Genomic DNA, 12609 nt, shown 5'->3' with positions numbered 1-12609 from the left:
TAATCTTGGTCCCATCTTAACCCCATTCCCAGGACACTCATTTATGTGCAGTTTGGAAAGGGAGATCTAAATTTAAGGCCAGATTTAAACAAGATGGTTACATCACCCTCTGAATTCTTTCTTGCATCTTGCCAGATGCAACTATGCCAGCACAACACCTTCACTGTGTCATCCAACCAGTTATACATTTATTGTCAAGTGTCTCACCTTTATTTAAATTATAGATGCTGATAAGTTTACTAGACACCAACCTTCCCTTAAACAGTCTGACATAAGAGCATGACATCTTGTTCCCCTTTTCCCAGGAAGCTGCTATACATCTTGTGCAATGGGCATGAATGCTTGACAGCAGCGTCCATGCCTAAAGGTAAGAGGGTAATTCAGTTTCCATGACCCAGTCATTCTTTGACCTCTTTGCTGAGGCTGCTAACATTGATCCGAGTTAGTGCCAAATATGGTGGTTAAGGACCACATTTTCAAAACTCTACACCTAAGAATATGAGTCAAAGCCAATTGTATAAAACATACATGAGCTAAGTGTTGGGAATCTGTTTTGAGTTCACAAATGCATGTTTGTCGCACAGAAATCCTTAAGGCCCACTTCCTCACATATTCCAAGGGGTAACTTAGGTCCTGAGTTTTGAAAAATATGACACATGCTTACAACATTGTGCTAAAGCGAAGAAAAAAAGTTTGTCACAGTGAATATTATTAATCAGAAAGTCAAGGAAAATGAAATACAGCAAACTGTGTCACTTAGGCTTGATCTGGAAAATAATAAAAATAATCCTAAGAAAAATTTATGTTTACTTACACATACTTATAACAATTTACCTTTCATCCCAAAGCACTTTACAAACATTGAGCTTGATGTGCAACTGATCCAAATGATCTTTTTTTTTTTTTTTATAGATCATCATGTCATTGTAGCTTGTCTGGAAAGAGTAAAGTTGTTTTAGAAAGTTGCTGCCCTACTTTAAATATAACAAGGAGTCCTTGTGGCATCTTAGAGACTAACAAACTTATTTGGGCATAAGCTTTTGTGGGCTTATGCCCAGATAGATTTGTTAGTTTCTAAGGTGCCACAAAGACTCCTCGTTGTTTTTGATTATACAGACTAACATGGCTACCACTTTAAATATTTTAACTCATTTTAAAGTAGGAAAAACTGCCATTTGCACAAGCTCTTCTGCTCATTGTTACAGAATTGTTTGGCTTTCTTTTGTGTATTTATTTGACTGATATAATGCACACATTATCAAAAAATCTGTTGAGATAAAAATGAAGTAGCTGATTGTCAATTCTGACTTTGTAGACAGTGGAAGCCAATTCCTCAGCTGGTGTAAATTGGCACATTCCATTGAAGTCAATAAGGTTACTGCAATTTACATCAGCTGAGGATCTGGGCCTAAGTGTTTAAGGACCAATAAAGCAGATCAGTGCTAGTCTATAATTACAAATCTTTTCCTGTGTTTATTCTGGAACGTATTTGTCTGGGTCCAGGCAATTTTCCATTTACTGGAAACAAAGCATACATGTTGCATCTGGGAATTCCACTCCAACATAACATCTGCAGTGCCTGCAGTTTCTCATTTTCTTTCTTTTAATAAGAACTGTTAGGACTAGATTGTGCCCAGCCCTGCAAGCATGTGCAAAGGGAACACAGAAAGCACGTGGAGCTTCCTGAACTATTCCATACCTGCATAAGAGCCAAGGTGGACCGTGTGCTTCACTGAGTGCAAGTCTAGTATGCATAGTGGTGCTAACCTCTCCAGAGTGGCTAGGGAGCTGGCTGGGCACAAAGGTTTGCATTTGTTTCACCCTCTTCAAGGGTGGCACAGCAGCTGGGCTCTTTGGAACTGTGGTATTGAACATGAATCCTGCTTCCAATGAAGTCACTGGTGGCCAGATTTTCAAAACTATTTGGGCATCTAAAGATGCAGCTAAGCACCTAGTGGGATTTTCAAAAGCGACTAGGCACCTAACTCCCATTTCGCTAGGTACCTGTCTACATCTTTAGGTGCCTAAATACCTTTGAAAATCTGGCCCTCGGAGTCCTGGAGAAAAAGGGCTATTTTAACTTCAGCTCAGCTTCCCCCTACCCTTGCGCAGATGAGAGGGGAAGGTCTATAAGCCTTTGTGTACACTGGAATTTTGACTCATATTTTAACATATTAACCAATTATTGCAAATTCTAGCCTAAGCAGGTCACAAATGTATGTCGTTAGTTGTGTTTAACCCAAGTATCAACAAAAGTTTGTGTCCTGGAACAAACTTTTTTCTGACAGGCTGCCCTGAGACAGGCACTCAGAGTTATGAGCCACTCCAGACAGCATGATCGTGTCTACATTAGAATTTACAATTATGTTAATTTTTTAGGTATGGTTTAACACGCTAACTGTTGGCATACCCTAAGAGTGTGTGCTTGGGAGAGGGAAAAAATACTTTTGGGAAGGTTGGGCTCCACAATTAAAAAGCTCATAGGACCCCAGTCTTATTTGGGGCCTCTAGATTTATTATTACATTAGTGCCTAGATTTGAGCTTTCTATTCTTGGAATTGTTGTGTATTTTCTTCTTTCATTATCTTCCAAAACTTCTCCAAACCATTTGCTAGCTTGAAGTCTCAACAGAGCTGTACAATGAACATTTTTGTCAGCTATAAACTGCTCTCTAGGTATTCGCCTCAAATTAGAAACATCATCATTTGGCTTCCACTCATGGGGCCCTCCCTCTGAATAAGCCTAGATTCAGAAAGGATTAAAAGATAATTTGGAATGAATGCCACCTTTTGGGATGGAAGTCCTTTTAAAAGCCCTCATGTGATATGCTCTCCATCCTTATATAGCTATGGCTCTAGAGCATAATTTGGAAAATGACAAAAGGTTAGTCACTTTCAGTTTTATTTATATTTCTTCTTGGGCGCTGCCTTCTTAGTCTTTGCTACTTTAGGTTTGGTTGGCTTAGGCTTGGCTACCTTGGGTTTCACCGCTTTGGCCGTAGCCGGGCTCTTAGCTGCCTTCTTGGGCTTAGCTGCTTTAACCTTTTTCGGGCTCTTGGCTGCTTTCTTGGGCGCGGCAGCTGCTGGTTTCTTGACTTTTTTGGGGCTTTTTTTCGCGACCGCAGCCTTTTGGGGTTTCTTGGCGACACTGGCGGGTTTCTTGGCAGCTGGTAAGAAACTCGCCAGCGCCGCCAAGAAACCCAAAAAGGCTGCGGTCACGAAAAAAAGCCCGAAAAAAGTCAAGAAACCAGCAGCTGCCGCGCCCAAGAAAGCGGCCAAGAGCCCGAAAAAGGTTAAAGCGGCTATGCCCAAGAAGGCAGCTAAGAGCCCGGCTAAGGCCAAAGCAGTGAAACCCAAGGTAGCCAAGCCTAAGCCAACCAGTTTTATTTATAGACAGGTTCTATACATTTTTAGCTGCATAATTTGGGGTGTAAATACTGCATGAATATTTATTATTTTCAAATTAAAAAGTACAAATAAATCACCGTTAATACAAGCATATAAACAGAAATATTTGTATTATTTCATTATTTTAATATATTATAGGAGCATAGTGGCCCAGAGTCTTTGCTACAGTACAGCTGCCTTGAGTTAAACCGCTGGTGCAAATGGGCTCTAAAGCCAGTGTAACCAGTAATGGGAAAATCACACCAATACTGGGGGGTGGGGGGGTGTCTTCCATTGACATGGATCCAGCATAGCTATGATGTGGCCATTGCCAAGAGGCAAGGCCAATGTTCCTTTAAACACAGCTGAACCCACCTGCCAAATTGGTGTTTTGAGGTTGTTGGTAGCTAGTTTAATGTAGCTCAGTCTTCAGGCTGCTCTACTTAATACTGGGGGGTCTGGACCAACATATAGCCAGCCCAGAATCAGGGAGTGCAAAAGTGAGCTATATGTCAGCTTTACGTGCATTAAACACTACTACCCACACCCGCAAGTTGTACTGTGTTCTTGACCACAGCAAAGAATCTAGCTCACTGTCTTAAATTTGCAAAAGCTTATTTTCACAAAACTTAAATTTTGGGTCCAGTTAGAGCTGACAGTGTCTCTATGAGAAGAAAGCACATTATGAGAAGCATTGAAGCTGCAGACAGAACTAATTACAAACCTCTTGTGCAACCTGACAAAATCTTGATGAATTTCAGATGGCCCTAAGAATGCTGTTGTACTTTGAAAAACATAACTCTGAAAGCCTTTCTGTTTATATCAAGTTTTGTCTGTCAGCCTTTTTTTTCTAGTTTCCTTCAAAATAAAGGACATTTTGTTTTCTTTATTGAGAGGCATTTATTATATTTTTTGTTCCAAATTGTTTTGAAACTTCCTGAAGGAAAATCGAAAAATTTTGCCTGAAACATTTTAAGCAAAGATTTTTCATTCAAAATTTCTCACAGGAAGAGTTTTGTTTTCTGATCAATTAATAACAATATTTCCAATAATAATAATGCAGATATACCAGTAGAACTGGAAGTATCAAAGCCTCATAGTTGACATTCAACTTGCTGTACAAAGCCAGAATAGACTATGGATACTATATTGAAAAGCACCTAAGTGACTTAGAAACCTAAGTCCCATTAAAAAATATCAATGGCACCTTGGTTCCTAAATCACTTGGGCACATTGAAAAACTTTACCCTCTTTGTCTTTAGGTTTTGTGAGGGACAGATACCACACCCCAAAAACAACTTAAATGTTAGTGCAGCCCATCTGTATGCTATGTGTGGTTTTGTGTCACTGGATCCATATAAAGCACAGAGGCAATGGCCCCTCCTCCGTCTACTCCTATTAGCCCCTTCTTTGCTAGCCTGTTTGGGACCAATGGAGTCCTATTCCCTGCCACATAAAGTATATATGTCTTCCTCTACATACTGCCCTACCATAGGTCATTTAAGTGCTGTGCCAGCTACATGCTACTTCTTACACAGGACAAGGTGTCATGATTTAGCCCTAAATAATTAATAAATAACATAAAAAACCTGCTGGCACATGCAGGCATATTGGGTGAAATTCTGCCCTGGGCACCGGACCAACATGAGGCTGCACCACTCAAGTCACACTTAATCCCTCAAAATTCAATGTAGGCATTGAATGATGAAAACGTGCCCTCGAGTTTAGTCTAACATGAATTCATGCAAGCTAGGAAATTCTTTCAGCATTTCACTTTTGTTTGTTTTACCTAGATATTGCAGCACACATATTAGAATATATAAGAAAACATTCTGAGAGGTCCCTTGGGAGAAAATCATTTGAGTTGTAGTCAGTATAACATTAATGTCATTTGACACATTTTATGGAGATGCATCCCAAGGCGCTTTACATTAATCCCTGAAATGTAATAAATACCTTGAAAGCAAAGCAGATAATTGCAGCTAATTAGAAAAAGCCAGATGACATTAACACTCCCATACAAATCCAGAAACGCTCAGAGAGAGAGAGAGTGAATGTCACAATTAAAAACCATAATGACAACGTGTTCTTTCTCCACCCAACTGTGATTTGGTCCTTGGCATCTGCAGCAATCACAGAGCATAGATTATACTTGGGAACATAACGGATAATGAACTCAGACAAAAGTGAAGATGCAAGGCCATTTAAAGGCTTGTAAACTATGGAGAAACTCAACATATCAATCCTGTAAAAGTATCAAAAGCCAACAGGGAAATATCACAGATGTAATTATATGCTGGCTAACCTTAGTTTGAATTAAAATACAGACAGCAGCATTTCATGCCATCTCCAGACTAGGCAGAATATCAGTAGTCCAGTGAATGAAGCATTACACTAATAATTCTTGTGGTGGAATTCTCATTTTGGACAAGACAATTTCCGCCTTATGGTTGGCCTTTTGCTTCTTTTTCCAGATGTTTTCACACAACACTACTTTAATAGAAAAGGGTGCAACATTGGGTGCACTTCTTAATGTATAATGAAAATAATCAGCAATGACCCTTAGTTGCTGTAATGAAAAACTGTTGAAAAATAGTTGCTAGAACAAAAACTAGCTTCACAGATTTTGTTTGGGAATACAATGGATAATGAACCTGGAAAAAGTGAGTCAGGTAAAAATCAGTCATCTACATCACTTAAGTTCCACTTCCCTTCAGCACAGGGATGAATTTCACCTCATGTGAATAGTCTTATAAATTAAATACTATTCGGCCTGTGTAGGTGTTTGCAAAATAATTCTCATTGACTTTACTGGGATCAAGGCCAAGCCCATCATTATTTTTTTCCAGCAGAAAGTAGCCTTAGGCCTAGTCTAAACTACACAGTTTTGTCGACAAAAGTCAGGTTTCGTCAACAAAACAATGGAGGCGTACACAACACAATGCTCCTCTCCCCGATTTAAACTCTCTTGCTACGCCAACATAATCAAACACCTCAACGAACGACATAGAGCTGTTTGCAACAAACTTAGAGTGATGCAGTGTCAGTGTAGATACTGTGCTTGCTTATGTCACCCTAAGTGGCCTCCAGGAGGTGTCCCACAATGCCTATCATGACTGCTCTGGTAAGCAGTTTCTACTCTGCTGCCCTGCAGCCAGGTACACAGGCATGTACTCCTCCCTGTTTGCATCTGCTTCACATTCCCCTATGCAGCTATGCAGTGGGGAGCCCAGGCAGAAAAGTTTGTTAATGCCCACTGAGCTCTCCCCAAAATCCTCCATAGAGATCTCTAGGAAACTCTCCTGCAGATACTCTGCAATTCTCTGCTGAAAGTTCCTTGACAGAGCAGCCTTGTTTCCTCCCCCATTGTAGGAAACTTTGCCATGCCAATCAGCAATTACTTCTGCAAGAACCAAAGCAACACACAGGTGAGCAGCATATGGACCCAGTCTGAAGCTGCACGCATGCAGGAGATGCACCCTTGCATCTTTGGTTACCCTCAATAGTGTGATTTCAGCTTCAATCACTCCCGCTTCTGGAAAACAGTGCCAGTATTCAGAATAGTGTCCCTAGGTGCTTTTACTGATCCCCTTCTGAACCCACCCAGATCCTTTGTTCCATCTTGCACCACCATCCCCCCCGGCCGAATTCACCATGTTTGGTGCTCTGGCCATGCTGCATGCTTGCAAGGGAAAGTGAGAAAGAGGTGTGTGTAACTTTTCTGATTCAAGACTCTGTTTAATGTTTCTTGAGGGCCAGCTCCTACACACTGGCGTAGCACCTCTGTCAGATAAGGAAGCAAATGAGGAGGAGTTTTGCCAAGTGCTGCAATCATCAGATCAGGCCGATAGTGAGCACAGAGCATGGAGAGAGACAATAAATGAAAAATTAGAAATGGATAGCCAGGAGAGGAGATAAAGTCAGAAGTGGATAATACAGGGTCAGGAGTAGATAATAAAGCTCACGGAGGACCAAATAGAGACGCTGAGGTCCCTGATTGCACTGAAGGTGGAGTACATGCGTGCTCGACTCCCCGTGCATCCCATATAGAACTGCCTTCTTTGCCCTCCCCAAACTCCCTACACACATTCCTCTTATGTTCCTGGCCCATCACAGTACCCCTTGCACTCCACCCTTAGGGACATTTCCCATAATGGCAGCTGGACTTACACTCAGCTGTGAGATCCTCACATCAGAGGGTGCTGCTCACTGTCATGTCCCTTGTAAGAAATGTTAATCTGTGTATTGCTGTTTAATAAAAATTTAGTCTTATAAAGACAGTGATTCTTTATCTGTGACCTACACAGGGTGGTTGCAACAAAAATTCATACACAGTGGCAATTGGCACATTTGCAGACTACAATTAACACTCAGGCAAGAATCATTACAGGGGTCATTCAATGTGGCAAGTAAACAATGCTTGGCTCAATTCATTACAGAAAGACACATTACTGGAGCTCATTGTCAAAATGCTCCTTCAAAACCTCCTTGATTTGTATAGCCCACCAACCCCTCCCATTGAGCCCCTCTAATAGCCCTAGTGTCTGGGTGCTCAAAATCAGCTGCCAGGAGATCCACTTCAGTGCTTCACTTCTGGGGAAACTTTATCCCCCTGGCTTCACAAATGTTATGCAGAGCACAGCAGGCTGCTATGACCATGGGAATATTTTCCTCATTGAGGGCTAATTGCCAAATAGGCAGCACCAGTGACCCTTTAATCTGCCAAATGCACATTCTACAGTCATTCTGTACCTGCTGAGCCTGTTGTTGAAGTGCTCTGTGGTGTAAGGCTTCATGAGCCACGGGAGTAAGAGGTAGGCTGGATCACTATGGATCACTCCCAGGATCACTATGGGCATTTCCACATCCCCTATTGGAATCTTCTGGTCTGGAAGGAAGTCCCTGCATGCAGCTTTCTATATAGGCCAGTGTTCCTGAAGATGTCATGCACCTTCCCTCATCACCCTGTGTTGATGTCAGTGAAACGACCCCAGTGAGCCACCAGGGCCTGCAGTACCATAGAGAAGTAGTCCTTTCTGTTGATGTACTCTGTCGCAAGATGGTCTGGGGCCAAAATTGGGATATGCATGCCAGCTATTGCCCCACCACAGTTAGGGAATCCCACTGCCGCAAAGCCATTTAATATTTCCTGCACATTACCCAGAGTCACAGTCCTTTGTAGCAGGAGGAGATTAATGGCCCTGCACACTTGCATCACCGCAACCTCCACAGTGGACTTCCCAACTCCAAACTGATTCATGACTGACCAGTATTGCCAGCTTCCACACAGCAGAGATGGTGGGCACACATTTTACAGGGGCAGTTGAAAAACAACACACAACACAATCAGAAGCCCTTGGAATCATGGAATGGAGAAAACTCCTTCATGGGGAAGTGATCCCGCCCCCATAAGAACATAAGAACAACCATACAGAGTCAGACCAAAGGTCCATCTAGTCCAGTATCCTGTCTTTTGACAGTGGCCAATGCCAGGTGCCTCTGAGGGAATGAACAGAACAAGTGATCCATCCCCTGTCGCCCATTCCCAGCTTCTGGCAAACAGAGGCTAAGGACACCATCTCTGCCCATCCTGGCTAATAATCATCAATGGACCTATCCTCCATGAATTTATCTATTTCTTTTTTTGATGCACTGCACGATGCACTGCAATCCATTCCCAGAACTCCTAGCAGGAGAAGGTGGCGATTTTAACAGTGAGATAGCTACCCACGGTGCTCTGCTCTCTCTGTCGGTGTTACAGCACCAACTGTGAGTGTGCTTCGCCGACACAAGGAGCATTGCGTGAACATGCACAAGCAATGTAATTACAGTGGTTTATGATAGTTGACATAACTTAAGTTGACTTAACTCTCTATTGTAGACATGGCCTTAGTGACAGAAAAAAAGGATATGTTGGGACAAACTATGACTTTGCAATATTCTTCCATCCTATCAATTAGTTTCAAGGAGAGAAAGTGTCTAGACTACAGAGAAGACTGACTTCACTGTGAGATGGTGGGGAAGAAGGAGTTGGGGAGGTTGCTAGTGTAAGCAATGAGTACAAATTGAATAAGGTCTCCAAGTCCTGGATATGGGCTAAGACAAGTAAAATAATAAAGAAACAAACAGTATCTTCAAACAGCATAGATCACATTATCAAAAGGGTTTGCCATTACAGAGCCTGAAGAGTCTCTGAAGCAGGCTCCTGATACAGCTAAATTGGCTCTGGAACTGTTTTCTTCTAGCAATCAGGTCATCATCATCCCTGACTTAAACAGAGAAACACGACCCCAGATCTAGAAGCAAGGAATAATTATTCTAGGAATCCACCTCTAGGCAGAAGGAATGCAGGCCATACCGACAGAATGGGGGACGGTATCCTGGAAAGCAGTGACAGTGAAAAGGATTTAGGGGTCATAGTGGACAATCAGCTCAGTGCAATGATGTGGCAAAAAGGGCTAATTCATTCCTGGGATGCATAAACAGGTGAGTAGGAATAAGGAGGTGATTTTACCTCCATATGTGGCATTGGTGAGGCTGATACTGCAATACTATGTATAGTTCTGGTGTCCTCATTTCAAAAATGGTGCTGAAAAATTAGAGAGAGCTCAGAAAAGAGCCACAAAAATGATTCAGGAGCTGGAGAAAATGCCTCATAAGAGAGCTCAGTCTGTTTAGTTTATCATAATGAAGGCTGAGAGGTGACTTGATTATAGTGTATAAGAATCTTCACAGGGAGAAGATACTGGGTAGGAAAGGGCTCATCAATCTGAGGAGAAAGGCATAACAAGAACCAATGGCAGGTCACTGAAACCAGACAAATTCAAATTAGAAATGAGGCACACATTTTTAACACGGAGCGATTAACCATTGGAACAAACTATCAGTGGAGTGGATTCTCCAGCTCTTCTAGATATCTTTGCATCAAGACTAGATGCCTTCTTAGAAGATATGCTTTAGCTAAACACAAGTTATGCTTTAGTCAAGCACAAGTTATTGAGCTCAATGCAGGGGTAAGTGGGTGAAAATGAATGGTGTGTGTTATACAGAATGTCAGGCTAGATATCTAAGGTTCCTTCTGGCTTTAAACTCTGAACCTATGAATCTGCACACAGCCTCCACCTAGTGCAATGCAGAAGTTACTACATCACAGCAAGAAGAACAGGAGTACTTGTGGCACCTTAGAGACTAACAAATTTATTTGAGCATAAGCTTTCGTGGGCTAAAACCCACTTCTTCAAGGACTCCCACTCCTCTGTAGAATGTTCATTACCCTCCTGATGCAGAGTAATACTTCTGAAGAGCAATTGTTTTACCTTTGGATTACAGTAGATTGTACAGAATGGTGTGTATCATCCAAAGAATTTCCTGGGAGGAAGAATACCTTCACCCCATCATAAGGACTTTCTCTACTTTTGGTGCAAATTTCCCCAGCTGCAACATCTTAATGGTGTTTCTGGATTGGGAAGCAATTCTTCAAGAAGGGAGAGAGCACAATGGAAGAGAAGAACTTAGGGAGAAAGTGAGAGGGCATGTAGGGGAAGGAGTAGAATTCTGAGAAAGTGAGAGTATCCCATAGACAAATGTCCCAATCCTGCAACTGCCTCCACACAGACAGACCCCTGCATGGAGCTCCATTGAAATCATAGAATATCAGGGTTAGAAGGGACCTCAGGAGGTCATCTAGTCCAATCCCCTGCTCAAAGCAGGACCAATCCCGCACTAAATCCCCAAATGGTCCCTTCAAGGATTGAACTCACAACCCTGGGTTTAGCAGGCCAACGCTCAAACCACTGAGCTATCACTCCCCCCAATGAGGCTTTGTGGGGCTACAGGGGCAATTGAAAGATTGAGAACAAAACTTGCATCCAGACCTTGAATACTTGGCCCCTGACCTGATTTTTCACGATAGAAACTGATGTGTGGAGATTAGGCTTGCTACTGCACATCACCACTGCAGACGTGTGTACTAAGGATTTGTGGCCAGAATCTAAACTCAGTCATACAGGTGTAAACCAAAGTAACTCCATCCACTGAAGAGAGTGAAGTGACTCTGAATTTGTGTAACTGAGGTCAGAACTGGCTTGTGGTCTCTGAACAGTGAAAGACATTGCACCATAGAAAAAAGGGAGAGAAACTAAGTTTTCTTTCAGTGAGTCCTTCCCATAGTTTCATGCCAGCCCTAGTTAGCATAGCCAAGCCTTGATTTATATGTATATTATTCTGTCTTTAAGATATTGAGCAGCTACAAGAACAGGCTGTTTGTGTCCCAGGAGGTGATTAAATGGGTTAAGATTAAAATTCCTCTGTATTGCTCAGTCTTTCTGTGAAAGAGAAGCAAAACAGCAAGGCAGAGAGACTCCAGAAGAGACAGACAGACTCCTCCTGCTGCTGACTTGCCTCCTAGTCCCAAAGGAGGCACATTTCTTCCCTGGTAGTTGCTGGATATCTGAGTGTTTCTCCTAACATGAAGGTAAGACAATCACTTAGCTAATTTCTACCAGTGAAATGAATAAGATGAATTATTAATTTTAAAAGGAAGATCCTTGGCTGAGAAATGTAATGGGATAAAACTGCAATAAAGTAGACAAACAAGAAAAAGCGGTTTGGGTGGCTAATCTGATGAGTGTTCAGATTTCACATCATTATTAGCAGTGCCATTATTATTTATTTGCATTGGAGTTTGGCTGAGTAAGGGCTGCCAACCAGGTCCCAAAAGTTGGCAAAACGCACGCAAAAGAAAAAGCAAAACAAACCGAAAATTAACTAATGTTTTCCCTCCTTCTTGTTCAGGTATTTGAGTTTTTCCTTCTGGTAGAAGTTACAGGTTTCTTTCCAGTTTTTTCCAGGTGAGTATTTATTTGGAACTGTGTGTGCTAAAGAATGACTATGAATTGTTTAATATACGTATATATAAATGCTTACATAGACGTGGCTGGTCCACAACGTGGGGAGAGGGTTAAAGGAATGTCTCAGCTTGTGCCCGGTGAGAGTGGAGCCACTTTCCCCATCAGCACTGTCAGTGCCACCAACCACTCCAGTGGCAGGGGGGAAGTGCGGTGAGAGGCGGGCCACTGCCTCCCTCCCTTCTGAACACACTGAAAGAGCTGGCAAGCTCCAGGGGGAGCACTTCCTGGGAATTGTGCACTTCCTGGGAATTCTGGTTGAGCCTGTGAATTCCACAGGGAGCTCCCACTGCAATCTGGCCTACCCACGATCCCCC

General features: G+C 42.3%; 1 protein-coding gene across 1 annotated transcript in view; it reads left to right on the top strand.

Annotated features, from left to right (window-relative positions):
• Positions 1-11676: 11676 nt before the first annotated feature.
• C7 (complement C7) overlaps positions 11677-12609 on the top strand; it is a 33500-nt gene continuing 32567 nt past the window's right edge. The window contains exons 1-2 of the mRNA XM_054031992.1: positions 11677-11859; positions 12180-12235. Coding sequence (XP_053887967.1) covers positions 11854-11859; positions 12180-12235 — 62 coding nt within the window. The 5' untranslated portion in view covers positions 11677-11853. The remainder of the gene's footprint in view (positions 11860-12179; positions 12236-12609) is intronic.

This window comes from Malaclemys terrapin, chromosome 6 (assembly GCF_027887155.1).
Source record: "Malaclemys terrapin pileata isolate rMalTer1 chromosome 6, rMalTer1.hap1, whole genome shotgun sequence".
NCBI lineage: Eukaryota > Metazoa > Chordata > Testudines > Emydidae > Malaclemys > Malaclemys terrapin.
The sequence above is the reverse complement of the archived record's forward strand: the minus strand, read 5'-3'. Positions and strand labels throughout refer to the sequence as shown.